Here is a 25854-nt window from a genome sequence, read left to right as displayed (position 1 = left end):
TACTATGACGGGATTAAAAAAAGGATTTTTATTATTATTACTCTCACTCGCTCTCTAACTCAAACACTCACTCACCCACTAATTCACTCACTCTAACACTCACTCACTCATTCATGTCACCCCAAGATCCAGGCAGTACTGGTTTTTCTGTCTGAACCTGTCGAGTGTGTATATTTATTGTTTCACACTGGTTTGTGTTTGTGCTTCTGTGTACTGTTGCTCACACACCTGCTTGTAAATATGTACTTTTCATAATTATTAATGCAAAATGCGAATGATCTGCGTGTTCCTGAATCAGGAACTCGCCTGGATTTGGATTTAAGATTACGGACTGGGACACTGAGAACGGATCACGGACTAAGACACGTAAACATTCCCTTTCCCCCAATAAATATTTACTTGATTGCATTAGACTTGCGTACGGTGATTTTTCCACCCCTCGGATTCTACTACAATATACACTCAGTGAGCACTTTATTAGGTTCCATGATCCATGATCCATGACTACTAATATGTCCTTGTATCCATGCTTGCACTTGTCCAAGTGTAGAAAGTCTATGGATACCATTTCAAATGGGTAGGTGGTGTAGATCAGCATCATCTGGGTTTGAGGCACTCACATACATTGCTAACAAAGTGTTCAACGTCCTTCTGCATTTGTGGCCAATAGAACCTCTCCCTAATAAGACCTTTCAACCCCCAGGTGGCCCATGTCCTGGTGTAGCTCTTTGAAGGCCAAGGAGTGGTCAGTTCTGGTGCTGTTCTCCTCTGGAGGTCCTTCGCCATAATATTCCATACTATATTCTTTTTTTATTATTGCGCCATAATATTCCGTAGTCTGGTCTTTGTTCTTGTTTTTTACTCCAGAACCCTGCCAAAGACACAGTCTTCCTCCTGGGCTTGGCAGGTCTGTGCAGGCATGAATGGCCACCGTCCCTCACCAGGACAAGGTCACTGATTTTCACCGCCCCTGCTCCTTGGCTCTCTCGACAACCACACCTTCCATCTACAGACACACTTATAACATCCTGGCGTACCTCCTCAGTGCACTTCTCCATGTCTATTGGCATACGAGACAGTACATCCACATACACGTTGTTTTTTCCAGGGCGATATCGTATCGTGAAGTTGTTTTCACATCTAGTTTTGCCACCCATTTCTGTCCCATGGCGTTGAGTTTTGCAGAGGTGAGCACATACGTCAACGTGTTGTCGTCAGTTTACACCACGAATGACGAGGCATGGAACAAGTAGTCACGGAAGGGCTCGCAAACGGCCCACTTCAGGGCAAAGAACTCCAACTTCCTGGAGTAGAGACAGTAGTTCTTCTCTGACTGACTAAGGGTAAGAGAGCCATAAGCCCTCATCTTTCCTTCTTGCAGCTGATGAAGCACAGCACCCAATTCCTTCCTGGGTTGCATCACAATGTAACATGAATGGTTGCCTGAAGTCCGGGTAGCCCATGACTAGAGGCTTGATGAGGACATCTATCAGCTGGTTCAGAACATCTTGGTTAAGGCTAGTCCACTGTATTGGAGTGTGTGATAGTAGGTTCTTTGTCTTTTCTGTTGTCTTCTGGGGTCTGGCCTGATGGTAGGAATATAGGACCGGTAGAACAACAGGAACCCTAGATCTCAATCTCTAACATGATTGACAATAAGTCAGTTAAGTATTGACTAATGTCAACTTCATCCTGGTTTTCCTCTATTTCGTCCAGCATTCCCCCTAGGTCTGCTGTGAGGTTCTCATCACACTTCAGGTACCTGCCGACTTCTACGAGATCGTTCTCCCCCACTTGCCATAGGGCTACACTCACTTTGTCATGGAGGTGCTGGATGTCTTCCATAATTAGCTCCATGCTCGTCTCCGGATGAAAGGGGGGTCATTGTTATTCTCTACTGCCCCTCCTGGCTGGCTCACCAAAATATGTTACACGGGCAAGAATGACGTGTAGCTCACTCTAGTGCAACACATTTAATTTATGTTGGAAATATGAAGATACAGCTCAGATACAAGTCAGAAACACTCTCTGTCCCATGCAGGCATTAAACTCACTCATCATGTACTGATAACTTCTACTCTACTGGCATTAGCTACTTTCTGCTTACTACCTTCTTCATTTAAACTATAACCAAATCTAACAAATAATAATAAACATTTCAACGCCTTTGACAACTCATACAAAATTACATCACACATATTCTCGTTTCACAGGGATTACAGGAAAGTAACAGTTTAGCTGCAGAATTACTGTTCTTTAGGTAGAGACAGGTAAGGAATGGACAACCTTAGTTTTAATGAAAACACCAGGTTTTCATTAACAATAGCAGTAATGGGTAACATAGTAATAATAATAGTAAGAACTTGTATTACCACTTTTAAATCTATATGAATTGTGCTTTTACAACCCTCTGAAATGGCAGCAGATTGATTGCTAGTACTACTGTAGTTTATGGATTGAATGTAAACCGCTTATTGTAATAATGTGCAACATTTGTCATCTAGCCTGAACGGAGGCTTACCGGAAGTAAAAAGACAATCAAACCTTATCTTGATTGACAATTGACACATCATCTGGCTTTAGAACCGTTGTCTTTGCACTGTTTTTTTTCTATATAATTGATCCAGACCTTTCAGAGACTTGGATCTTTTGGCAAGGCATGTAAAGATGCATTACTATATCTGCAATCTGCCATCTTTAATCACACAATAATAAGGCATTGTTTAAGAGCATACATAGCTAATGTTAGCAGCATACCCGCACAATATGCATTTCAGAATTTGGTCATGGCTTTGGTCTCAAAATCACTAATACTGCAATGGGCTGACCAAGGTCCTGTTCATTCATTCAACTGACTTTCGCTCAGACATTACATTACATTACATTACATTATTGGCATTTGGCAGACGCTCTTATCCAGAGCGACGTACAACAAAATGCATACCCATAACCAGGGATAGGTTCGCTGAAAGACCCTAGAGGGAAGTACAATTTCAACTGCTACCTGTACAACAAAGATAAGGACGAGGGCCTTTTTTTTTTTTTTTTTTTTTGAGAACAAATAAAACAAACAAACAGAGCAAAAGTGACCAAAGTGAACTATCCAAACACTGCTTACCTAGCCAACTAAAAATACCGAAACACAAAGCACATCACAGAGACAACAATTAAGGTTCACAGGGAGGTAGGGAGGGACGGGGAGAGGTGCTGCTTGAAGAGGTGTGTCTTCAGCTTGCGCTTGAAGGTGGGGAGAGATTCTACCTCAACGGGGAGTTCGTTCCACCACCGTGGAGCCAGAACAGACAGTAGTCGTGAGCGTGAGGTGGAGGTTCGGAGAGGTGCCAAGCGGCCTGTGGAGGCTGAACGAAGAGGTCTGGCAGGGGTGTAGGGTCTGATGATTTTTTGTAGGTAAGCTGGGGAAGACCCCTTAACTGCTTGGAAGGCTAGCACCAATGTTTTGAATTTGATGCGAGCCATGACAGGCAGCCAGTGGAAGGAAGTAAGCAGAGCGGTGACGTGTGAGTATTTGGGAAGGTTGAAGACCAGACGAGCTGCTGCATTCTGGATGAGTTGGAGGGGTCTGATGGCGGACGCTGGGAGGCCAGCCAAGAGGGAATTGCAGTAGTCCAGGCGGGACAGGACCATCGCTTGGACCAGGAGCTGGGTCGAGTAGGGGGTGAGAAAGGGGCGGATTCTCAGTATGTTGTATAGGAAGAACCTGCAAGACCGGGTCACCGCTGCAATGCTCTCGGAAAGGGACAGTCTGCTGTCCATCACCACGCCGAGGTTCCTTGCACTGGGTGACGGCGTGAGTGTGGTATCCCCGAGGGAAATGGAGAGATCCAGATGGGGAGAGGTTTTAGCAGGGATGAATATCATTTCAGTCTTGCCGCATTTCACAGAAAGGTACTGGACTGACTTTTGGTTTAGCTACCACCAGACTGCGTTTGATCAGCGCCCGCCATTTTAACCACAAAAGCGAGTACTAAAACTCATTTTCAGCAACGGTCGAATTTAATGTCCCTGCATGATACACTTAAGAACTAAGTCTTTACTCAAGCGTACTAATATTGTCTATTACCAAGGTTCTGTTCATAGTCAGTTTACCTGTTGGAAATATGAAGCTACAGCTCAAGCCAGAAACGCTCTCTGTCCAGTGGAGCCAATAAACTCATTCATTACGTACTGACAACGTCTTCTCCACTCGCGTTAGCTACTGATCCCCGTGTATAATGCATAGGGCGCCACCTGCTGACGATGTGCTTAGTAGTGATAAGATACCGGTAACAACACATCCCGGTCAAAGACCTAATAACAGCATACTACAGGTAAGTGACAAAGTAATAATTACTTGTTTTGTTTATATGGGAGGGCGGTAATAAAAATATCACCATTGAAGCATGTAATGTTAGCTCTCTGAGCAGTGTCAGTGTGTGTCAGTTTAAACCTCTACAATGAACATGTAGAGCGGTTTCTACCCGCCGAGTGCAGTACCTTGGCTCCAGGGTGAAGTTGTCCTGCTGGTCTAGGATCAGATTTCCCAGGTCCTAACTTTAATCATTAGTAGGGGAAGACGATAACTGAGGGGCAACTTCACCCACGACGACTAACGGTACCCACGATGATGGCGGTGTCACTGGTTCCAGGACCTGAACAATTTTTTCATATAAAAAAAAAAGAAGACCAACTGCCATATTTTAAAATGCATGGGATCTATTCCTACATACGTTTCACCACATGCAGTACCATGTAATTGGAGGGAAGGCGGGTTAAACTGCTGTTGGATTATGGAGGGGATTTATTATTATTATTATTCTTTTTATTTTTTATTTTTTATTTGAAAAATAATTCTACAGTACCGCATGTTGGAAATCGGAAGAAGGAACAGACGTCCACCTCACACACAGCAGCTCGGGACAAAGCACCGCACCATCTTCGCGAACACCCAGCTAACGCTCGGTAATATCTTAAGATACTAATTATATATATATATTTTAATAATAACCACCTAACTACTAGTAATCTAGCTAAGATTAAAGCTAATAATAACTATACCTATAAAATCGAAAAATATATTATGTAACAGTTAGCTAGCTAGCTAAATATACACACAGTAAATGTTACTAGCTAACGTTAGCAAGAAACTAGCGTTAACCTAGCCAGCTAGTAGAAGTACTAACCACCCAAAGAACAAAAGAATGCAAATATATACTGATATGAAATCTAATCATTGAAATTGAAACACGATATGAAAGTGACACTATAAGTAGAAGTTGTCTTTTATTGGTCATTCAATTTCTTCCTACATTTAAAACATTTGATTAATTAAAAACAAACTTCAAAACAAAATCAAAGTCAAAATTAGGCCAATTATATGAACTAAATATAAGGGTATAGGCTATTGATCAAATTAACTAAATTTAATCAAATAAATTAAATTAAGTAAGTAAGGCATTTCAACAAAATAAGCAATTCAATAAATATGCATATATATCAAAACCAATCCTTAATGAGAACAAATTATAATCATATTAAAAAAATATTGTCCATGAATGAGTCCATAAGACAAGAAAAATATCTTGCCTGGGTCTCTCTTCTGAGGTCTCAAAGAGCCAGTGTACAAGTTCCTCAACAAGTGAAAAGCATCAAATCCATATCTAGCAAAAAAACTCAATGAAGTGCAGCTATCAAATTATAGGGCAGTGTATAGTGCAGTGTCGCTCAACTGAAATCACACAACGCTCATGAACGTTCTATTGTCGCTCGATGTAGACAGCGGTGCTGTTCTTATATAAACATATATACACAGAGTATAAAACAAATGTCGTTGCACCCAGAGACATCCTGGAAGGCAAAGCCAGCCCCAGACACCCTCGGGATTCCCAAACACCCAGGAGTCCAGAAAGAAGCCTGTCCCCGATGGCCAGAGCGGGTGACCTATGGTCACTCCTGCCGTCTCTGGAGAGAGGGTGGTGATAGCGCGGCACAGGGCGTGTCTCCTCCAAAAGCAGAGCTCCACCCACCAAGACTCTGCCTGAGAGAGTCCCCAAGCTCCCCAACTCGACTCCCTGCAGGGCCGGGGAGAAGCTAGTTATGCCATCCTTAGTCTGTGCTTGTGCCGAGGTCTTAGATCCAGCTGCTGCAGCCAAAGTCAAAGAGATCCCCCTCTCAAATGACACTGTCTCGCAGAGAATTGGTGACATGGCAGAGGACCTTGAAGCCCAGATTGTCGAGAGGGTTAGATTGTCGGACTGGTTCGCTCTGCAGCTAGACGAGAGTACCGACATGTCCAATCTGGCTATGCTTCTGGTGTACAGATATGCTCATGGGGGGCGCTTCCACAAAGATTTTCTGTGTTGTAAGGAGTTACCATTAAATACAACTGCTGGGGAAATCTTCTGTGTGTTGGATGAGTATATCAGAGGCCATTGGTTGCTGTGGGATCGTTGTGTCGGGGTATGCACTGACGGGGCTTCAGCTATGACAGGGAGGCACAACGGCGTTGTTACTCGGGTGAAAGCAGTAGCACCTTCGGTCCAGGCAACGCACCTACTGGGCCTAGTCAAATATGACTGGGCCCCAGCACAAAAAAGTTTGAGAAAGACTGACTTAGATCACATTTCTTCCCCATTCTGACAGTGGATGTGAACACTAACTGAAGCTCCTGACCTGTATCTGTGATTGTATGCTTTGCACTGCTGCCACATAATTGGCATAAATAAGTAGGTGTAATATATATAATATTTAATATATAAAACCTTTTCGTAATATAGTGCTCGGTGAGTGCAAATATCTCGTGTAGATATCTTCAATATTAATTATGACAAGTACAAATAAAATTATTTTTAAAAATGTAATTGTGATAAGTTAAAATGTAATGACTGATATCTTGATATATTATTTTCTTATATGTGTGATAACAGGTTTACTTCAGATTTTTCATGAAAAAGTTTACATATGCATGCTTAATGTCTATTTAGTTCCGAACTTATTTTTAGTTCAATTCAATGGTTATAACATCCTTTTCACGATCTATGTTAAGAGGGTGATGGAAGCTATTTCAGCCATTCAGCCCATCTAGACGAATCATTAGGTGAGTTATGATTGTGTTTGCAACTCTGGCTGCCTTCACAAAATATCTATAAGGACAGAGCACATGTTGAACTTTAAATAATTAGCCTTGTGGATTCTGATAAACGTTCAATCAATTGACAATAGCTAAGCATTTCGTTCCGGAGTTGGGCTAAAATAGTGCCCTCTTTTCACAGAAACGACATGCGTATATTTGAACCTTCAAACGTTTTTCTTCTGATGATTCTCAATAAATGACTGAAGCAGCTTTGTCCCATGATTCAATAAAATAATACCGTAATTCAGGAAAGGAGACAGGGAAAACCGTACGCATGGTGCTACAGCCGGGGTTTTACCTCCCCCTAGTGGATACTTTAGGGAAGATAAATTCCTTTTCTATAGGCCTGACAGTATGTGTTCCCTGCTCTGTGCCAATAACGGATGATACAGGTTAGGCTAAATGTTTTCAAAAACACTGAAGAACTGCAATAGAACAACTTGAAAATAGATCGTTTCAAGTTGTTTATTTTGCGTAGTATAGTATAGTATATAGTAGCCTAATGACACATTAAATACACAATATAATCGCTGTTTAAAAATATGAAGTCGACTTACTTAACACCGAACACCAATTCGATAACAATTAGTCTACTTTCCACTGTAACTTAAATTTATGTTCCCATGAATGCTCATAGCATTTGAAATGACGGTGGCACATATATGTGAAAGTTTAGAGAAATAAATGCCCTTAAATTTGCTGACTCAATAAATGTATTAAACCTGAAACTTATTTTAAGTGCGCGGACTGTGCTCTTATGAATAGCCTAACGCTATTGCTCAATATAATGTTTTTAAGAATGGAAGTTGTGCTTCAAACAACATTCCACCAGAAAGCGAAAGATGCAACCGGCCCGTATGACGTCATCTACGTGTCCCTGTGGGCTTCGCTCTATGACGTAACACTCCGAATGTCACTATTCATTGGCATATATATATACCACGAAGCGGTCCATTCCATTTATTTAGTTATGGAAAACTTAATGAAGATCGTTCGTCAGTACGTGAGTGTAAGTAGCTCCATCTACACTTTCTGTGTCTTGAAAAATACAAGTGAAGAAACCTTCCATGGGAAGTCTGACGTAGTCTATAGAAAGCTGAAAGCTTGTACTTGTAATATGTACTTTTCATATTAATTATTATTAATCAATACAAAATGCTAATGATCAGTTTTTTCTGTATGGAAGCATTGCTCCCACAGTGAGATGGAGTCATGCTTCCAGAACTGCAACACAGTTTAACAAAGGAACTTATGACCTTAAAGAAGGGAAACAAATATTAAAAGGTGTTTTTAATTCTGAATCCTGAAGCCTTGTGAATTTTAGGCAGTGATAATCCTCTTACCTCAAGGCCAAGAGATATTTGTTACTTCAGTGTCAAATGTAGGCCTTGGAAATGGCATGTGTGGATTCTTTGGTAACAAATTCAGAAAATCTTACTTGTGGCCAAGCAGGCACTGTGGCCCTCCAGGGTTTGGGTTTGAGACCCCTGTTCTGAATCCTAGTGCGTGTTTGTGTACGTTGATAATGTTGGACATGCATGGTTTTGGGCAGAGCGGAGAAGAGAAAATGCAGGAACCTCTGGCCCGGCTAGAGAAGGCCCTGAAGGAGGTCATGGAGAAGGAAGTGGAGAGGGAGGTAGCACGGAGGCTGGCTCCATTTGAGGAGCGACTCCAAAAATTGGAGGCGGCCAGCCGTATTCAGCAGTCACCTGCGGTAAATCTATAGAAACTCTAAAGTTTGTAATATGTGTAACATTTTCCTAAATATACCAGGTATATTATTTGAGTCTGTATGGAATAATGGTGTTACATGTTTGTCTAAAAATCCAGAAATCCAAAGGCGAAATCAAACTTGTTTGAAAGACATTATTTACTTTCATCACAGCTGTCATCCAAAACAGGCTAATTTAACACGCAAAATGAAAACATGGGCCTGACGCTGGGAATAAGTCTGTGGCCTGAAGGTAAAAAAAAAAATACAGCAGCTGTGCGTGCAAAAAACAAAAAACATCCAGTTGTTAAATGAGGAGAAGGGTCAGACTGGTCAAAGCTGACAGGAAGCTGACAGTAACGCAAATAACCACGCATTACAACAGTGGTATGCAGAAGAGAATCTCTGAACACAACACGTCAAACATCTTAAGTGGATAGGCTACAGCAGCAGAAGACTTAAGTATGAAAAAATAAGTAATACCTAATACCTAAAAATAATACTAATAAAATGCTCACTGAGTGTATATATATATATTTGTTTTGTTAAATAAATGCAAAATCCCCAAAAACTCGTGATTATAATCTTTATATAGTTATGAATGTATTCATTTACATTTGAGTCATTTAGCAGAACAGCGCAACAAGTGAAAAGCATCAAATCCATAAATAGCAAAAAAACTCTTATGTAGGGCAGTGTATAGTGCAGCAAGTGTATAAAATATACATAAATATACATAAATACATACATACATAAACACAGAGTATAAAACATCACCCGTTCCAGTGACACTGTTGCTGATAAACTGGCCTTGAGTGAAGATTTTTAATTGTATTTTTGGTGTATAATGTGAAATGGGGATGATGATTCTGTTCGCTCTGAATGTGGGAGGCTGATACATAAGTGTGATGTTGCAGGCTGATGAGCCCCCGTCTGCCCTACCTGGCCCCACCCGACTGCAGAACCTGCAGGATATTCACCCTCCAATCGCCTCACGCTGCTCGCCCCGGACCACAGTGGGGCCTCTGTACCGGAACTGGACCCCCCCCAACTTCTCCAAACCGAACCCCCGACAGTCCATCCTCACTGAGTCTGATCCCTGGCTGAACCAGGGATCCTCTATCCGGGTGGGCTTAACCTTCACCCTGGGGAGCTCCGGGGAGAAGCTTTATCTGCCATGGGAAGACCTGCAGGCAGGCAAAGGCAGCCCCAAAACCCCCGCCAGCCCCGACACCCCCACCAGCACCGACACCCCCACCAGCCCCAATAGCCCCACCATCATCGTGGAGAGCCAGGAGCCCCTGCTGGCCCCGAAGGCTAATCAGAAGCCGAAACCTCCCACCGAGCCGCGGAAGAAGAAGAGGTCCCGCTTCCAGAGGCTGTTCTCGGCCAAAGTGACCCCTACTCCCTGCTCCAACAACTCAGGTGAGCCCACTCCACCCTGAATGGCTTATTATATTCGTAATTATGCTCACATTTACGTGTGAAGATTAAATCGGTCATCTCTTGTTATTTTTAAAAGACACTATTTCACGGTGTACGGATGGGGAATCTCTCAAAGGAATTTCTCTATCATCTGGCCAAAAGGAAAAATAAGATGAAAAAACAAGATGGCCGATGAGCAAGACAAAATGGCCGACGAGTAAAACAAAATGGCTGATGAGCCGAATACATTTGAAATGTATTAATAGAAGACATGCGGCATGTATTCTGTACCGAAGGTGAATGGTTCAGTAGGACTGGTTGATGCTCGGTCTTGTTTTCACTGGTATGACATCACTCTCTGATCATGTGACCCCACAGATGTGCCCGCCAGCCTCGACACCCCCGCTTGCCCCAACACCCCCACCGATCCCAGCCATACATTCAGGGGTCCAGAGAGAAACCTGCCCCTGGTGGCCAGAGCAGGTAACCGACAATCACTCCTGTCGTCTCCGGAGAGTGCCGAGGAATTGATAGCGCGGCACAAGGCATATCTCCTGAAAATGCAGAGCTCCACCATGCCAGAGACTCTGACTGAGAGAGTCCCCAAGCCCCCCAGCTCGACTCCCTGCAGGGCAGGTCGAGCCTTGGCCCGGGTCAAGGCCCTCCTGCAGCGCTCATCCAAAGTTGTGGCCAGCCCCCCTCTACCCTAAAATGCCCCCTCAGTCTGCTTGGAGAGCCAGGAGCCCCTGGAGCGCCCATCCAAGGGTACGCCCAGCCCCCCTCCTCCGCAAAGAGCCTCCGCAGTCATCTTGGAGAGCCAGGAGCCCCTGTTCGGAACCACCAGGACTCTTCCTAGAGCTGGCCGCCCGTCCAAACTGAGCAATCGGGGGAGAAGGGCCTTAGTCAGGGAGGTGACCAAGAACCCGATGGTCACTCTGCCAGAGCTCCAGCATTCCTCTGTGGAGAGAGGAGAACTTTCCAGGACAACCATTTCTGCAGCAATCCACCAATCAGGCCTGTATGGTAGAGTGGCCAGACGGAAGCCACTCCTTAGTAAAAGGCACATGGCAGCCCGCCTGGAGTTTGCCAAAAGGCACCTGAAGGACTCTCAGACCATGAGAAACATCTCTGGAGAGATCTGGAAATGGCTGTGCACCGACGCTCCCCATCCAATCTGATGGAGCTTGAGAGGTGCTGCAAAGAGGAATGGGCAAAACTGCCCAAAGATAGGTGTGCCAAGCTTGTGGCATCATATTCAAAAAGACTTGAGGCTGTAATTGCTGCCAAAGGTGCATCAACAAAGTATTGAGCAAAAGCTGTGAATACTTATGTACATGTGATTTCTTAGGTTTTTTTTAAAAATAAATTTGCAAAAATTTCTATAAAAAACTTCTTTCATGTTGTCATTATGGGGTGTTGTGTGTATAATTTTGAGGAAAAAAATGTATTTATTCCATTTTGGAATAAGGCTGTAACATAACAAAATGTGGGAAAAGTGAAACGCTGTGAATACTTTCCGGATGCACTGTATGTACTAAGACATTTTAGTGCAAAACATTTGTTTATCATTATTGCCACTCCCCCACCCTGGAGCTCATGGACCACTCAAATCTGCTTCAACACATCCTGGAGCTACAAATTAATCCCAATACCCGCTGAACTCCAGACTCTTCATCCCTCCTTATGGACTTTCTTGTTTATTTACTAGTTGCATACATTAAAAGTTTAATTATCTTCTGTGTTACTCTGTAAAGTGTCTTCTGTGAAAAACGATATACAAAAATAAATTTAATTTCACTGAATTACTACTCAAACACTCACTTACTCAAACGCTCACTCACTCACCCATTCACTTACTTTAAGTGTCTAAAAACTGGTTAGCGGGTACATATAATAGCCTATCTTATTTCAGGATCTTTTTTTTTTTATTTAGCTCCTTGCATCAGTTCTATGGAAGGTTTTTAACCTCTCTTCCAGGGGTACTCCGGGACCGAGTTTGGGAACCACTGCGGTAGACCATTTTGTTCTAGTCAGACGATTGCTCTTTTTGATTTAATTTCTTGAACAAAGCTCTCCCAGTTCCTTGCCTCAAGGGTTAACCGTTTTACGACAGACAGTCTGTTTTACGGCAGTAGTGACACGTATGAACTCGGAGTTAGCGCCGCCCAGCTTTCGCTCCTTTTTCTTGATCTTTTATTGGCTTACAGACTTGACAGGTAGATGGAAGTACTAACTGATTGGAGACGTGAGGATTCAATCAAGCTGCGAAGGCGTAGAGGACTGCAGCTATACATATAATTCCATTCATTGTCGTATATCAATGTAGAGTTGCTACAAAGTTTTTTTCTTCAATACATCAAATACATTAAAGATGTATGTATTAATGCTGTCGTTTATTGTGTACTTACAGTGTGTTTCACTGGCGAATGGAAAAACTATATCGGGAGTTTTCAAAAGCGATGCTGCAAGGGAAAACAATGGACAATATATAACAAGATTTTTGTTTCATGGTAAGAGTGTTGATCATATCATCAATACCATTAAAAGTACGTAGCTAACGTTAGTACCTGAGGCTATAGCTTGCTGGCTAAACTGATAGATGAACGTTAGACAACTGACAGTGGTGTCCGTTCTGAACACCCACAACATTTTTTATTTGTAGCCCTTCCGTTGTAATGTGCTTATTATCTCGTGAATGCATCTAGGTTAGCTTGCCATAATGCTAAGATTATCTTAATTTATCTGGCAAGTGGTGTGCTGGCTACCGAAAAGAATGTCCTTAACTCGCATTGCCATTTATTCATAAGCGAGACTTTCGATCACTTAATGGTGATAATCGTTAACACTAAATGTATGCAAATTGAGCCGTCTTCCATATCACCCATACAAAATATCAAAATATCGTTGCCTAACGCTCTGTAACGTTGGCTAACTTGAATTAATGTTCATTTTGTCTAGTGGAATGCACCCACATGTATCCAGCCACGCATTAAGTCCACATAGCTGTTTATCCAGGGGCACCAATTTAATGCCGACGTTGCATATTTGTTAAAGCGTTAATGCATCCATCTTCCTACTGAAGCAAATACCACCAGATTTGTCTTGTACACGCCGCTCTGGGAATTGATGTTCATGATTGTTACGAATTTCGTAGATTTGCTTAAATTGGTGACGTCAGTCAGCCATTCTGCTGGAGAATGCACTTTTGCTGCGATTCTGCAGATCTAAAAAGTATTTTAAATCTTTCGGCCATCCCAGACGTGTTGAGGCTTGATTACGGAGTGTTGTTGCCTACTTTTTACCGGAAATTCACTACTTTCCTGTAACAGGTGATATTTGGCTTTGATGCAAATGAGGCAATTAACTTATTAGACAATAAATATGTAAAAATTCTGTTTTGCCTTTTTTTTTTACTATTAGCCTACTTGGATAGTGAAGACATACCTGCAGTCATCGGAGTTGCAATAATCTAATCACCACTGCATACATTTTAGCCATATTCTAGCCATTACGTTGGTTTACTGTGGTCAAGCAGAGAGAATATAGCCTAACTGATTCAAACGCGCATCGCATATTTGAATATTGAATTTGAGATTTCCTTGTTCATCTTGTTTATTGGTCATTACACTTATTGTAGCCTAGGTCTGTCTATTCTAGGCTACACACGTGGGCAAGCAGAACGTGCTGGTGCATATTTGGGGATATTTAGGGATGGCCTGGTTTTGAAGATTAATTAGAATATGCGGATCTTTGTACTATACGTCTTTATTCGATACCATGGCACTCGCTATATTGGCATCCTTTTTAAGCTAACCATATGCGTCCTTGGTTGCCAAATATGTTCTCTGAACAAATAAGTTAAACATGGTTCAATTACACACACTCCTTGTAACGCTACTTTTTTATTTTTTATTTTTTACCTAATGGTAATTTTTCAGTGGGTTCCTACTATCCTCGGAAAAAGGCAGCAAATTAATGCTAATTTGAACGCAAGGTGGTGCTACAGAGATGTCTGAGATTTTGGTTCAATCATGTATGATGTTGGCTGTAAAACATGTCAGACGTATTGACAAGTCATTGTTTTGTATTGTTCCGTGTAATTGAATCGCGTCATTCATCACTAGATTTCTTCCAATACTAGAAATCCCAATTTGTGAGTATGGTGAGAGGTTGGGAATTTATCAGGGCATTGCTTATCAACTTATCCAGAATGCAGCAGCTCGTCTGGTCTTCAACCTTCCCAAATACTCACACGTCACCCCCCTGCTTACTTCCCTCCACCGGCTGCCTGTCATGGCTCGCATCAAATTCAAAACATTGGTGCTAGCCTTCCAAGCAGTTAAGGGGTCTTCCCCAGCTTACCTACAAAAAATCATCAGACCCTACACCCCTGTCAGACCTCTTCGTTCAGCCTCCACAGGCCGCTTGGCACCTCCCCCTCTCCGAACCGCCACCTCACGCTCACGACTACTGTCTGTTCTGGCTCCACGGTGGTGGAACGAACTCCCTCGTTGAGGTCAGAACTGTAGAATCTCCCCACCTTCAAGCGCAAACTGAAGACGCACCTCTTCAAGCAGCACCTCTCCCCATCCCTCCCTACCTCCCTGTGAACCGTAATTGTTGTCTTTGTGATTTACGTAGTGTTTCGGTATTTTTAATTGGCTAGGTAAGTAGTATTTGGATAGTTAAGTTTGGTCACTTTTGCTTTGTTGTTTGTTTATTTGTTGATTAAAAAAAAATAAATAAATAAATAAATAGGCCCTGGTCCTTATCTTTGTTGTACAGGTAGCGATTGAAATTGTACTTCCCTCTAGGGTCTTTCAGCGCACTTAGCCCTGGTTATGGGTATGCACTTTGTTGTACGTCGCTCTGGATAAGGGCATCTGCCAAATGCCAATAATGTAATGTAATGTCATCATTACGAGTCTTTTACATGTAATCCTGGGCTTAACTATGACTTCCTGTATCCAGGACAGAATGCCTTGATTGTTTACAAGCTGGATGATGTGCCCACGGCAAAGCAAAAAGAGGCCAAACTGCTGCTGTTCCAAGCACCAAAGGGATCGGACAACCTGAGCTGTCTGGAGAATCTTTCTGGGGCTCAGCTCTCCAGTAAGTCTAATGCCGGCTAGCACACAACTCTGTGCAGGTCATTATATACACTCAGTGAGCACTTTATTTTGGTATTTTTATACTTATTTTTTATACTTATTAAGTCTTCTGCTCACATGAGTTTCTGAGATACTCAGACCACTCTCTGGCACCAGCAATCATTCCACAGTCGAAGTCACTTAGATCACATTTCTTTCCCATTCTGATATTTGGTCTGAGCATTAACAAGCTGGTGTACAGGTCAACCTAATACAATGCAGCAGAGGCAAACATCTATGTCAGTGAAGGTCAAACTCAGATGTAGATTCTCTCAGGGTTCAATATCATACTTCAAAAGCACTCTGAGCCTAACAAAGCAGATCTTCAGCAGCCAGAAATCTCCTTGAGTTACTTAATAGTAGAATCAAATGTCCTTTATGAAATTACTGTAGATCTCTAGTAACAGGGTCGAGCAGCCCTACATTAAAGTATCATTTATTTGCCCTCATAAAACAAGAGTTTTTGTTAATCAGATTATCTGTTAATCAGAACGAATAAAATAAATTATTCAGTCTAATGAAGAAAGTTGGTGAAAAGCATATTGCAATGCGCTGTGGATTCTTTTTACTTAAAAAAATAAAAATAAAATCACCATTCACTTTGCCATTCTCTCTACTCTAACACGGTTCCCTTTTAAAATGTGTTAACAAAAAACATTGAGCGAGGTCATGCTTGGCCTTTTTAATCCCCATCTCCAATTATTATAGAATTACATTTATCATTACACTTTGATTTCGCTGTAAGCGATCAAACGGCGCGCGGCTGCAATATGAGTGGTGTTAATTTCTGAACCGCTAATTACACTAGCGTGGAATATGCGTCCTGTGTTGTCCTCCTTTGTTTCCAGAAGAATGGGCCCCTGTCTTTGTCAAGAGTCCTCAACGCCTGCCTCCGCGGACGGTGCATTGTTTAAAAAACCCAGTAGCTAATTGAAAGGGCAGCGTCGTGCAGTCGGGAGAGTGCTCAGTCTTTGATGTGCAGAAAACGAGAGAGCTCCTTCAGTAGCATTTCAAAGGAGCGTTACAGATGAAGGTGATGCTATCTACTTCACTACGTCGATGGCGAAATGCATCCATTTCTCTAATGGCTCGGTGTGAATATCCTTTTAAGACGCATTTTGTCATGCACCTTTCAGTGGCCTGTAATGTGTCTGTCGGAATAGAAACCTTTTTTTTTTTTAATCGCAACTGACTGCACTTTTGCTTAATTCGTTTTACAAAAGCGCTCAATTTGTTATAAATAACTGTGAAGCAAAAGCAATTGTTCTTAAGCGGAGTTGTGTTTGGCTACTTAAGCCATAGGCTACTTCACCATACATTTGAAATGCAATTATTTTCTTCCTTTTATCCACATTGAAGGGGTCTTTGTTCCATCTAGTAACTAGGAATGCACTCAAATTTCATTTAAATTCTTAATATTCTTAATTGTGCAGAAACGAATTGTACTGTAGCTAAATTGTTGTACTCAGGGTATTCTTGCTGCCAACCGTTGATGATGTATTCTTCAAAACTTAAATAAAATTTGGGCAAATCCAGGCCTGAAACCACAAAAAGCTTAAAACAATATCGGTCGCAAAAAAATAAAAAATGTTCCCAATGGGAATAAATCTCAGGATGAACCCTACTACAAAGGTCGAGCACATCCTCTATTGGCCGCCCAATTGGCCTGTGTAAGGAGAGGCTTTGAATCCTTTTGAAAAGGTGAGCATTCTCACGGTTTTCATCGGATATTCATCGGTATTTTTAGTTAGCTAGGTAAGCAGTGTTTGGATAGTGAACTTCGGTCACTTTTGCTCTGTTTGTTTCTTTGTTAAAAAAAAATAAAAAAATTGGCCCTCGTCTTTATCTTTGTTGTACAGGTAGCAGTTGAAATTGTACTTCCCTCTAGGGTCTTTCAGCGAACTTATCCCCGGTTATGGGTATGCACTTTGTTGTACGTCGCTCTGGATAAGAGCGTCTGCCAAATGCCAATAATGTAATGTAATGTAATTCTTGAGCGCTGTCTGCGAAGCTTCATCTTTGAATACCCCTTTCCCAGTTACCCTGAGTGCGGAGGAGCACAACCAGACCATCCCCAGTCAGCCCTCTCCTCAGGTGTGGCACGTGATGTACGCCGACCGCTACACCTGCCAGGAGGGCAGCATCGACGAGGCCGAGAAAGACGTCCGTGTCGAGATCTCCTTGTTCAACCCTGATGCCGCTGGCAACCCGCTAGACCACTTCAGTGCCGAGGAGGCAGGTGAGACCACCTCGGCGTCTGTAGCTTTTTGAGTGCCCCTGCACACAAAGCAATGATGCGGGCTCTGGATACGCTTATGTCTTAAGCCACTGCCCCGGATTCAGCACTTGCAAAGCAAATACATAGTGTTTATTTTTCTGTTCACAGTTTGGTAAGTTCATTTGTGTAATCAAACATTATTATATTAATAAAATATTTTATTTTTTTATTATTGTATCAGTGTCACCTCTGCGTCACTTGGTAACAGAATGTAAAGCTACATGTCTTATTTTGAAGGTTCTGCATTATTGAACCAAGTTTAATCTCCAAAGCTCCTTCGGGTCAGTTGTTGAAATAGTGGGAAGTGCTTAGACCAGTGGTCTCAAACTCGTTGCCATGGAGGGCCGTGTGTATGCTGGTTTTTATTCCAGTCTCAGATCTGATTATATAATTAGTTCAGTTATTTGCTGAATCAGGCCAGTAGGCTTGCACATAATATATATGAAGTGAAATATGTTATTTGTGTTGTGTAAATAACAACTGTTGTTTATAGTCTTGCTTTAATGCTCTTAAATGCATATGACATTGGAATAAATTAAGGCAGCATTAAATGGTTGGAATGAAAGCCTACATATGCAAGGTCCTCCATGGCAACGAGTCTGAGATCACTGGTTTAGACAGGCCTGGAAGTGCATAGCCATCATGATGAACTGCTAGTTTAACATTACTACCTTATGTTACAGCTTTGTATGAAAGCTACTGTGTTATTGTCATTATTATGCATTATTGGCATTTTGGTAGACGCGCTTATCCAGAGCGACGTACAGTTGATTAGACTAAGAGCAATGCAGGGTTAAGGGCCTTGCTCAAGGGCCCAGCGGCTGTGCGGATCTTACTGTGGCTACACTGGGATTCGAACCACCAACCTTGCCTGTCCCAGTCATTTACCTTAACCACTACGCTAAAGGCCGCCCTCTGGCTACATTATACTGTCTATGATTCCACACTGTGAGTCAGTTTATACGATATATAATATCAAGCTTAGTGCCGTAACTAAACTGTAGTCACCACAGGATATGACACGCAGGCTGTTCCCCTCCCAGGCCTGCACAGTTTCTACTTCCTGCTGATCCTGGCGCACTTTGTGGCGGCCTGCATCTACATCCAGCCCCTGTGGCAGGCGCTGCACAAGGGCGGGCCCATGCACACGGTGCTGAAGGTGCTGTCCACCGCCCTCCTGCTGCAGTTCGCCTCCACGTTCTTCAACTACGTCCACCTGGCCAGGTCATGAGCTTCCCTACGCCCACTGCTCTGTCAGTCACACACCTGGGTCAGATGCGTAACTGTTTTGGATTCAAATACTTTTATACGGTTTTTCGAGCTTGTCTGGTGTGTTAGAACCTACGTACCTAAAAAAAAGCAGCGGTGCCGCAGGGCTTGGGGCTTTTGTTCAGTGCAGTTACACACCAGCCAATGTATGGCCAGCGCAGGAGTGAATGAGGGAGCGGCATAATTGGGCCATGGGTGGGGGGAGTGACTCGGCAGGGAGGTTCGCTGCATACAAAAGCATCCCTGATCGCCCTGAAATCACGGTCCGGGGGTCGAGACGATGCGGCTTGAAGAAGGCGTGTCAATCTCTTTCCGGCCGCTGGGGGACAGGGTTTCAGTATACATGAGCGATTGAAATTATTATATCAATTATTATACAGGGTACAATTAGCCACCAAATTGGGACAAAAAACTAAAACCTAACTTCTGGTTCCCTTAGTTGGATAAATTGCACCAGGCCAATCGAGCACAAAAAAGTATTTGAATCCAAAATAATTATGTAGTTGACACAGATCTGGTCAGTCAACCCAATCACCAGGAAAAAGTTATAGAAACATCACATAAAGTCTAGGAAGCATTATTATATGTCATAATTCATAATTGCAATTATTCTCTGAACATTTTGCCTTCACCAGCAATAAGGAGTCAGGCACTGAGTTAATCAGAGGCACTGGCACACAGCCTCTGAGGCAGTTAACAAGCTCTTCACTTATGGCAAGAAACCCAAAAATGACTGCAATGTCTTCTTATTTTGCCATTTATGTATGTTTAAAGAAATCTGTCAGTACATTCCTAAAAGGTCTACACTTAATGTTTGTCAGTTAAGACAGGGCTTAGGATATGTGTTTAGGTAACATTAAAGGGTTTCTGTGATGTTTACTTTCGGAAATTGTTTCCATGAAAAGAAATTGTGCCAGATGTCAGCTCGCATAGTCCTCTGTTTAAGTCTAATTACCGTGGACTTCATCCTTGAATTTGAAGAGGTATTATGTTTATTTTCGGTTTCCTAAGGGAATTTCAGCTATTGCGGAACGGACATTATCCAAAAAAAAAGTAACACTTGCTTCAATATGTTGTACACAGGGGCTTACATACTGAAACTTTTACTGACATAGTAAAAAAAATAAAAATAAAGATTTCACAGCTATTTCCTTCCATGCTTGCGGCCTTGTGTACGTGTGTCGTTTTAGCGCTGAACATCCACATGCTTGTTTTCTCAGATACTCCAGGGATGGCATCGGAGCTCCCTTGATGGGCAGCTTGGCAGAATGTAAGTCGCCGCGTTTCATCCCTCATAACGATTTTTCACGTCTGAAGAACGGGGCGCCGCCGGGCCTTTCGCTAAGCGGCTGGCAGACCATTAAAGGGGAAATGTTTTCTAGTCTCTAAAAATAAAGCTGTGTGCCTCTGCTGTCGTGTCCCCTTGTTCCGGGGCAGGGATATGGGGAGGTTGCTGTGCTCTGAGCGTGATGCTGAAGCCTGCTTTTCGTTTCGCGCAGTCTGTGACATGGTGTCCCAGATCCAGATGCTCTACATGCTGATGAGCCTGTGCATGGGCTGGACCCTCAGCCGTAGCCGCAAGACCCAGCCCAAGCCCCTGCAGTGGGACACCTCTCCCGTCTCCACCGCCCTCGCCATTGGAGCTGTGGCCGCCCAGGTCAGACTGCCGGAGTCTTTCAATCGTATCGCGTTCGTGGGCATTTCCGGTTCCAACGCTCTCCACAGACGTCTAAGCAATCACTGCTCAACCACGAGCTGTTATGTTCCGCAATGTCCAATCAGATCCATGTGTTTACGAAAATGTCTGTGCGCATTTATGAAAATGGCAGTTAGCTTTTTTCTAAACTTACTGAGGTTCGTAGATAGCATTAATGCTAGCTACCTTGGGAGCAGCTCACGATAGATGCATACCCTTAAAAGCTATATTAGACATACTCAACCACGTTATGTATTGCATAACCCCACATACAATAAGGATACATGTTCCAAATGTTTATTCACAGGTTCATTATACACATACATGAAAAACAACTACATGGCTGATACAGTTCAGTGATAGGGAACCAGAAATGCCCTGGAGAAATTATATGCTGGGAAGAATTTTACGCTACATCGTCTCTGCATGGCGTCGTTGCACTTCTGTATGAGAGTCTTCATTACCACCAGTAATGATTTTTCCCTGACCTCATTTGGGCAAAAGAGTCAAAAAACCATGCACTTGATATTGTGTGGTTAGCAGTGTGACAGACTAGCTTAAGAAGGTGTGTTACAGGGTCCAGCTTTTCCCATGCAAAACAATTAACCCAAGTTCCTTCTGAATAAATCAACTACGCCATTGAATGTCAAAATGTCAACCTCAGACGTTTGCCCTACATCAGCATGCACATATATTTCATGCTCTTCATTAATCTGCAATAATTTCTTCGAAAACCACTTCCCTGCAATACACCATTTTCAAGAACATTACGTAACATTAACAGCGTCACTGTCTGTACATGCGTGCCTCTGTGGTTGTGTCTGCAGGGGGCGCTGTTGGTCTGGGAGCAGTTGGAGGACACTGAACACCACAGTTACCACGCGCACCACAGCACAGCGAGCTTGCTGCTCATCGCCCTGCGCATCGCCTACGCCCTGGTCCTCGGCTCCATCCTCTACCAGATCATCAGGGCCGAGAGGAGCACCCTCAAACGAGACTTCTTCCTCAACTTTGCTAAGGTGTGCCTTCATCCGGGAGTGACGAATCTACAACTAATGCCAACAAGGCTTTATCTTACAGGCCATTAATTACCAGACTGCCACCTTAAATTTGAGGGTATTTGCATATATCCGTATATATATATATATCCGTGTTGGAATTACGTACCTTTCTATGCATAGCCTCCCCGATTTAAGTGACCAAAAGTAATTTGACAGTTGGTTTCTCTGTTGTTTCTCAAACCAATTAGATCCCTGGAGGGGGGAGTCTGTATCAGTTCATGAAGGGCACTTGGTTTGGTTTGGTTTGGTTTGGTGAAAAAAAAAATGGTCGTAGGTCTTGTGAACATCAGTAGGTCTAGCTAAATGCTCCCTCTCATGCAGGAATCATGAAATTACCTTTATTTTGGACCACAGACGCTTGACCTGAATTCGTATAAGTCAGTATTTCTAATTGCACAAGGCTAACAGGGATTTTGGGTTGTTTCAGGGCTGTTTTCTGTGGTTTCTATGCCATCCTGTCCTCGTGCTCCTCTCTATGGTTTTCAGCGTGCATCAGAGAGAGAAGGTAAGATTAGACATCATTTCTGAGCAGATGCATGGTACCTATTGAAGCTAGTACTGGTTGTATCTTTCATGTTATTGTATGTATGGACCTTCATTAGCCTGTATGTATGTTTTCACCTGCCTTAGTGCTGTAATTAACTTCTATGTACGGTCTTTGTAGTGTGGGAGTGTTCTTAGCTCCCTAAATTATCTGTAATGTAAAGTAATGTAAAAGGAACAGGCGTCCATAACCCTGCTTTGTGTTCATCATCAGGTCATCACTATCGGAGCCATCCTTTGCCAGTCCATATCTGTGGTCATTCTCTATAGACTCTTCCTGTCCCGGAGTTTGTACTGGGAGGTCTCATCCCTGTCCTCCGTCACACTGCCACTGACAATGTCCAGAGGGCCCAGGAACCGTTATTAATGCACAGCCACCTAGCAGAGGGGGAGTGGATTAACTTTGGCACTGCCCTTGGACAAAGTGACTAGGATGTTGCCTAATGGTGGGGGTGACTTCCTGGCTTCCAGGTGAGAAAGTTGCTTCCCTTGCTTAGAGGCAAAATGCGGATGTGAAATTGTACTGCTCATAGTGCTGAAATGAATTGGGTCTGGTGGGACTTAAAGGAGTCTTGACCAAAGCATTGCATTCTCAGGGCTGGTACTATAGGGTCATGAGGACTGCTATATAAACAACAGAAAAAGCACATGATGATGTGTATGACATTCAACATACGAAGAGGAAAATATTAGCTAATCTTGTTTAGCAAGTGTGCCAAGATGTGTTTTTATTTTTCTAAATTGTCATACTGGTCATGGCAAAAACATATGAAAACAAACTCAGCACTGCTGAAGACTTATGACCACTGTGGTAATATATATTCAGACCAGAAGTTCCCAGACTGTGAGCTAGATATTCACAACAATCAATCTAAACACAGCACTGGCAAGTGTATGTTGTTCTTTGCCAGATATTCAGAAAAATATAAATTCTGTATCTGAATATACTGTGTATTAGGTTAAAGTGTAATACATGTTGAGTCACAGAAAAGGTGTACAAACATCGGCTCAGTGGCTTGAATAGTTGAGATTCTCTTATGTAGACTTTTCACTCCCTATGTTTTTCAAGCATGCAGGGCATGCTGGAATGACATAACTGTAAAGCTGTTTCCAATGACTAGATCGGGAAAGTAACGCTGTGATATTGCACTCAAACCTTTTTGGCCAAATATTTATGTAAAGTTAGCTTGGTTAAGTTTTGAAATATTACATTTTGGAGCAAAGAAATATAGTTCATTGTTATTCCTGAAATATTTTGTATCCATACACATTTCTCAGCCATTGGTGGAAGGTCTCTGAAATCTTCCCCAAAAAAAGGCTTTTTTCTCTGTGTCAGCTTGATTAATTGTCATGAATTAATTTCATATTCGTGGGGGGGTTCCAATAGTCGCCAATAGTCCAGTTAAAAGGTTCTATTGGCAGAAGTGGCAGTGCAGTGCACCCCATTATGTGCATTATTATTGTGTATACGGTATGGGTTTTCCAGCTTATTGGTAGTGACATTACAGTGTTTGAGTAGCTGGCCACCCATTTATTCCATGAACTGTGAAGACTGTGGGACTGTGCATTATTAACACCACTATGGAATGTGGCTTCACGGATAAATAAAATAAAGTTGAAAATTAAGTATAATGCTCCTGTTTTGCAGCATTTTTATGTGGACCATATTGATACTGTATCTCTGCTGCTTTAAATAAACAAATACATAAAATACATAAACAACGTAATGCATTAAAATTTATTTTTCACCTAACATGAGTTATATTACTTCTTTAAATGCTGGGTCAAACAAAATGTAAATTGGTAATACATTTCTTTAATTGTATGATGAGGCAAAATTGCTTTATTTTTGCATTATTTGTTTGTTTTGTTTTATAAAATACGGATTAAATTCAACATTACTTGAACACTAATTCTAAGTCACTTTGTGTTATATATGTACATGGTGTTATGTTGCATTGTTCGTTATTACATTTTGAGAAGTGCCTGTAAGAATCTACATGATATACAGACAATCATTTTGACTTTGAATAGTGCTGTTGCCATATTTTTACAACCAAATACAAGCATTTATGCTGTTTAAGGTATTGTATTTTATTTAATAATTGAATTAATAAAAGTTTTGTCAAAGTAATGCATGTTTTGTATAGGTTTAATTCATTGTTTTTGTTGTAAGTTATATTCTAGATAAACTAGATCTTTTCTGTTAGTTTGCTTCATACATCAAGTATTAAATGCATTGCATAAAATTCTGTGTCTCTTCACTTGCCTCTGTTTTAGACACTGGTTAAAAATTGGTGGTTGAATTGTACAGGAAATGCAGTGCATAGTATGCAATCTAGAGGGCAGTGTTGTTTATCATGTTGCTCCAATTGCACCACATCAGTTTACAGCCATTAGCTCTGGTGCTGGTGCATGACTGACAAGCCCACCTAGGGTGCCTATAAGATGTTTTCTAAAATCAAGCATAAAATAGCAAAGACTCGGGCCAATGATTTGTACTCAAAGCGTAACCATGTAAATTATGTTTAAATGAACAAAGTAAACACTGCTTCTGTGTCAAATTCTGCAAGATGTCAGAAATGTTCAAATTAAAACAAATGTCAAATCAATAGATGGCAGAATGAAAATAATACATTGTGCAGATCTACTATTCCAAGCTGTTAAAAATATTTATCAGAAAACAAAATTAAAGCTTTTATTCCCCCCCCACCCCCCCCACCCCCCCCACCCCCTTATTCTTATTCCTAACATGTGTTTAAAGTTAAATATGCATTTATCATCAGAATATTTTTTTCACTTTCAGTGTATGTAAATTTATTTGGTACAATAAGTTGTCATTGATTGTCAATATTTATCCAGATTTAATCATGTTATTCATGCTAGCCATGTTTATTATTGGCAATCTAAACAGTTACTTACATTTGCATCTTTCTAATTAATAATGATTGGAATTGATAGTGCTTGGAATTACTTTCTTTCTTTGAATAGTAAACATACCATTTATAAAACCTAAAAAGGTACTTTAAACATTAAACTGACAGAATTGCACTTGACTATGTTAAAATATCTTGCAGTGATGTTATATACAGGATTCTGTATGAAACTGAGGATGAATCTGTTTTGTCCAGTCAGAATGCCTACACATGATGTGTCATTACATTTGATGCATGTGAACCCAAAACATTTAAAATGTTGGTTTAACTTAAAAAAATAAAAGTAAAAAGGCAGAATATGAATTCAGTTTCTGGTCATTTGTACTTATGGTGTGCTACTGGCCTACTATTAGCACTGCAGTAGCCTATATTTCAGTTGAAGTACAAGTGTGCATGTGCATCTTCTGTTCATGTAAGCAATATGGCTAAGTGCAAATTAACTATATGTACCTGAGACAGACACACAGCATTTATCCACCCCATCATTGTGAACCTAAGCCTAAAATTGCAGTAAGTGTGGTAAAGTAGCTTTTTGAAGTATTAAATTCATTGTTGGATGGAGACTATCAAATGTGCCTTCTTGCCTTCTCACAAGGTGTAAATTTCGGAAAGACTGCTGTATCCCGTCATCTATCATGTGGCAAATGTAAATAGCC

The 25854-nt window shown here is 41.8% G+C and overlaps 1 protein-coding gene across 1 annotated transcript; it reads left to right on the top strand.

Moving 5' to 3' along the window:
- Positions 1-12541: 12541 nt before the first annotated feature.
- On the top strand, positions 12542-24965 carry gpr180 (G protein-coupled receptor 180). The gene is made up of 9 exons (XM_061235624.1): positions 12542-12775; positions 15237-15377; positions 17454-17654; positions 18737-18917; positions 20183-20232; positions 20462-20619; positions 21486-21677; positions 22147-22224; positions 22477-24965. The coding sequence occupies exons 1-9, from the start codon at positions 12637-12639 to the stop codon at positions 22627-22629; spliced, it is 1293 nt and encodes a 430-aa protein (XP_061091608.1). The 5' UTR covers positions 12542-12636; the 3' UTR covers positions 22630-24965.
- Positions 24966-25854: the final 889 nt, after the last annotated feature.

The sequence above is a fragment of the Conger conger genome, chromosome 3, assembly GCF_963514075.1.
Source record: "Conger conger chromosome 3, fConCon1.1, whole genome shotgun sequence".
NCBI classification, from domain to species: Eukaryota; Metazoa; Chordata; class Actinopteri; order Anguilliformes; family Congridae; genus Conger; species Conger conger.
This window is presented reverse-complemented; position numbering and strand designations above follow the sequence as displayed.